General features: G+C 41.2%; 1 protein-coding gene across 1 annotated transcript; it reads left to right on the top strand.

Moving 5' to 3' along the window:
• Window positions 1–512: 512 nt before the first annotated feature.
• On the top strand, window positions 513–1,121 carry LOC145822319 (uncharacterized). Its single transcript, XM_082919023.1, has one exon. The coding sequence runs from the start codon at window positions 513–515 to the stop codon at window positions 1,119–1,121; it is 609 nt and encodes a 202-aa protein (XP_082775149.1).
• Window positions 1,122–4,029: the final 2,908 nt, after the last annotated feature.

Here is a 4,029-nt window from a genome sequence, read left to right as displayed (position 1 = left end):
CTCGAGGTATGGACTCTATTTGGGTTATAGTTGACCGTTTAACTAAGTCTACCCATTTTCTGTCTGTCAAAACTATTTATAACGCTGATAAATTGGCTAATATCTACATGACTGAAATTGTGAGATTGCATGGAGTGCCAGTATCTATTGTGTCTGACAGAGACTCGAAGTTTGTATCGAGGTTTTGGCAGAGTTTGCAACAGGCTTTGGGAACTGAATTGAGACTACTTAGTGCCTATCATCCATAGACAGATGGTCAAACTGAACGAATGAATCAAACACTGGAGGATATGCTCAGAATGTGTGTGTTAGACTTCCAGGGGAATTGAGAGACCTACTTGCCATTAGCTGAATTCGTGTACAACAATAGTTACCATTCAAGCATTGGAATGGCTCCTTACGAAGCTTTATATGAAAGAAAGTATCATTCTCCGATATATTGGGCTGAAGTAGGTGATAGACCTTTGTTGGGACCGGAACTTGTGCAAGAAACGACCGAGAAAGTGAAGCTGATGCAGCAGCGTCTGAAAACTGCACAGAGTCGGCAGAAAAGCTATGCCGATGTTCGAAGGAGAGATAGGGAATATGAAGTTGGAGACCATGTGTTCATAAAGGTGACCCCGATAAAGGGTCAAACTCGGTTTGGTGTTAGGGGCAAGTTGGGGCCAAGATATGTTGGACCTTATGAAGTTCTCGAAAAGATCAATCCAGTATCGTATCGGGTAACCTTGCCTCCAGTAATGGAACATATGCACAACGTCTTTCATGTATCGATGCTTCGAGAGTACTTGAGAGATCCATTTCACATCATTGAACCGACACAAGTGCTTCTGAAAGATGACTACACTTATGAGGAGAGACCCATCCAGATTGTGAGTCACCGGATCAAAAAGTTGAGAAATAAAGAAATACCATTGGTAAAAGTTGATTGGCAGAACCACGGAGGAACCTACGCAACTTGGGAAACCGAGGAAGACATGATGAAGAGATACTCGGACTTGTTCCCTTTGAACCCAATGTTAATTCTGAATAAAGGTAATTCGAGTTTGGAGGACCAAACTCTTTTAAGGGGAGAAGACTGTAATGACCCCGACCTCCGATTAATGCTAATTCGTGATTAATTATGCTTAACAGTAATCTAGGAAGGATTTGGAATTAATATGCATGTGTATTGCATTATTTACGTATTTCTATCTGTTTGCGATAAAATGATCTGTTCATGTCTCTGACTTTAAATTGCGAATTGAAAGCCTTATCGGCGTCCGAATCAGAAATTGACTTGATTTATGTGCTAGTTAGGATTTATAAAATTTTATGGTAGGTTTAATTAAATTTCGGTTCGGAGCGATTAAACTAGATTAAATAACGTTAAATTACATTAGTCCAATTATTTACGAAATTGCCCTTTTGTGGGCCACTACCTGCAACATTGTTTGAAGCCTTTGATACATCACTCTTGTCCAACCTTTAGAGACAAAAAACGTGAGAAGGAGTGAGAGTGTGAGAGACTTGTCTTCAACAAGAGATATGAGCATGAACTTGAAAGAATTGAAGAATTGTGTGCATACTTGAGCTTCTAGGCTTGGAATTGAAGACTTAAGGTAGAAGAATTACCTTCTTAATTGTGAATTGAGTTAGTTCTTGCATGGTTCATATGAAATTACTTACCTAAGCCAAGAATTAGCTCAAACATGTTGAATTTAAGCTTAGTTCATGCATGCATGTTCATATCATAACAATTTGAAGTGTTTTCGTGGAATTTCTTGCATGCAAGGCTATGTTCTAGTTATAGTCCATGAGTTCATCATGATTTTGAGTTTAATCTTGCATTTGGCTACATTCTTGGAGCATTGGATTCAATTGAACACTTGCATGTTTTGTTCTTTTTTAATTCTTGAAGTTTTACTTGAAATTGTGTTCAATTGACTCACCCTTGGGCTTTGATTTTACAAATTGAGCTTTGAAACATCTTATACTATGAGTTTACAAGTGTTTTTCAGAAAATTAGCCCAAAAGGGTCGAATTTGATGCATTGTAGTTGAGTTTTGAGCTTGAGGTTCGAATCTGAAAATTCCAGATTTTGGACTCACGCTCGAGCGGGAAACTCCACGCTCGAGCGTACATACTGGGTTCATGCAGTACGCTCGAGCGGGTAAAATGACTCTCGAGCGGTAATTTCATGTATCCAGTACTTTGCCTGTGTTTTCAGTCCGCTCGAGCGGGGTAATTCACGCTCGAGCGAGGACTTGTGTCTCACGCTCGAGCGGGTATTGAGCGCCCATCGAGCGTGAATTTCATGCATCCAGTACTTTTACTGTAGCCTGTAGTCCGCTTGAGCAGAGTAATACATGCTCGAGCATATTCCTTTTGTTTGCATGTCTGCTCGAGCGTATAAGTACACGCTCGAGCGGGACCCCTGTTTCAGCAAAGTTTTAAAAAGTGTTTTAAAGTGCATCTTTGCATCTCCATCCCATCCTAGGCATTCCTAAGCCATGTTTAAGACTCCATAATGAGGTTAATGGTTAAGCACACACTAAGAATAACGAAATAAGTTACGTCTAACTCGAGCGTGTGGTTCAAGCGGATAATTGTATGCGTGTTCGTGTAGGTCACACACCTCAGGACAAGTAAAGAGCCATTTTACCTTCTAGTCGAGCCGACCAATTGTTTGTGAGTAATAACTCTGTAAAGTTATGTTTAACTTTAATTATTTTCCAATGACATGAGATGATAAGTTCTGAAATGCTATGTTTTGAATGAGTGAATGATTGTCCAATCTTCCTTGAAATGTAAACGTGGTATCCTTAGTCGAGGCCCTCGCCCAGGGGACACAATACTGAGGCACATGGTCATGAGACCCTAGCCCGGGGGTTAATACCATGGCACAGGCCCTCGCCCGGGGGAAACAATACCATGGCACAGGCCCTCGCCTGGGGAAAACAATACCGTGGCGCGGATATGTTACCCGGTACCAGAGGTTCCATTATGGGACTTACTATGCTTGACTAACATGATATGTTGTGCTAAGGGGAATGTACCACACATGATTTGAATATGGATATGACTGTGATTCTTTTCTAATACGAATATGATTATGTTTCCGATCTGATAAGGGACTGATTTCTGATTTCTGTATTCAATATGGTCATCATTCATTAAACCCCTTTACTCTGTTATTATTCACTGGGCTTTAGCTCACTCCTTATATTATGTATGTAGGTGAGCAAGTACGAGACCAGGCCCGGGGTTGATGGCCTACACCCCAATTTTGTCAGCCAACCATTGCGCCTACCGAGGAGGTTCCAGTTGAAGTCAATTGCCATGGCTATTTTTGTAGTTATGCCAGTCTCTGTCTGTTTGTAAAGTCAGGATCTAGAAGCTACAGTCTGTAAATATTTGTGAATATTGGTGTCCCTTGACTAGCATGCTTATGAATATAAATATATTTGACTTACTCTGTCCTATGTATGTCATCACAGCTCATTGGACTTTGTTTATTTTGTCTAGTTGCTTCCGCAGCCCCTTATTACTTGCTAATCTGGTAAGAGGCCTTTAGTAATCCGAGGATTACTGGCTGGTTATGACGCTAAACCTATAGGGACGGGTTTGGGTCATGACATTCTCGACGTTCTCTCTCTCTCTCTCTCTCTCTCTCTCTCTTTCTCTCTCTTCCCTCTCTCTACTGTCCCCATGTCGTCGGCGACAAGTTCAACGAAGACGACGTTTTCTAGACCGATGATTTCGCCGACCACGGCTGTTCCTCTATCGCTCATTCCACAACCGTCCCAGCCACCGCCACCACTACTATTGCGGCGTAGATGGTAGAGAGAATTTCTGCATTCTCACCACATTGTTGTCTGTAACGAAATCGGATCAAGAAAACTTCCAAATCTGCCTTGTCCAGATCTTTTTTGATAATGCGACAAAGATTCTGGCATCAAATCTGCCTATCCCATAATAATTATGTGCTGTTTTCAATATATAATGCTTGGTTGTTTCAACAGATAATGGGACTGTTTGTTATAGCTT

This window comes from Camellia sinensis, chromosome 1 (genome assembly GCF_055761805.1).
Source record: "Camellia sinensis isolate YWXY chromosome 1, ASM5576180v1, whole genome shotgun sequence".
NCBI lineage: Eukaryota > Viridiplantae > Streptophyta > Magnoliopsida > Ericales > Theaceae > Camellia > Camellia sinensis.
Note: the sequence above shows the minus strand (reverse complement) of the source record. Positions and strands in the feature narration are given on the sequence as shown.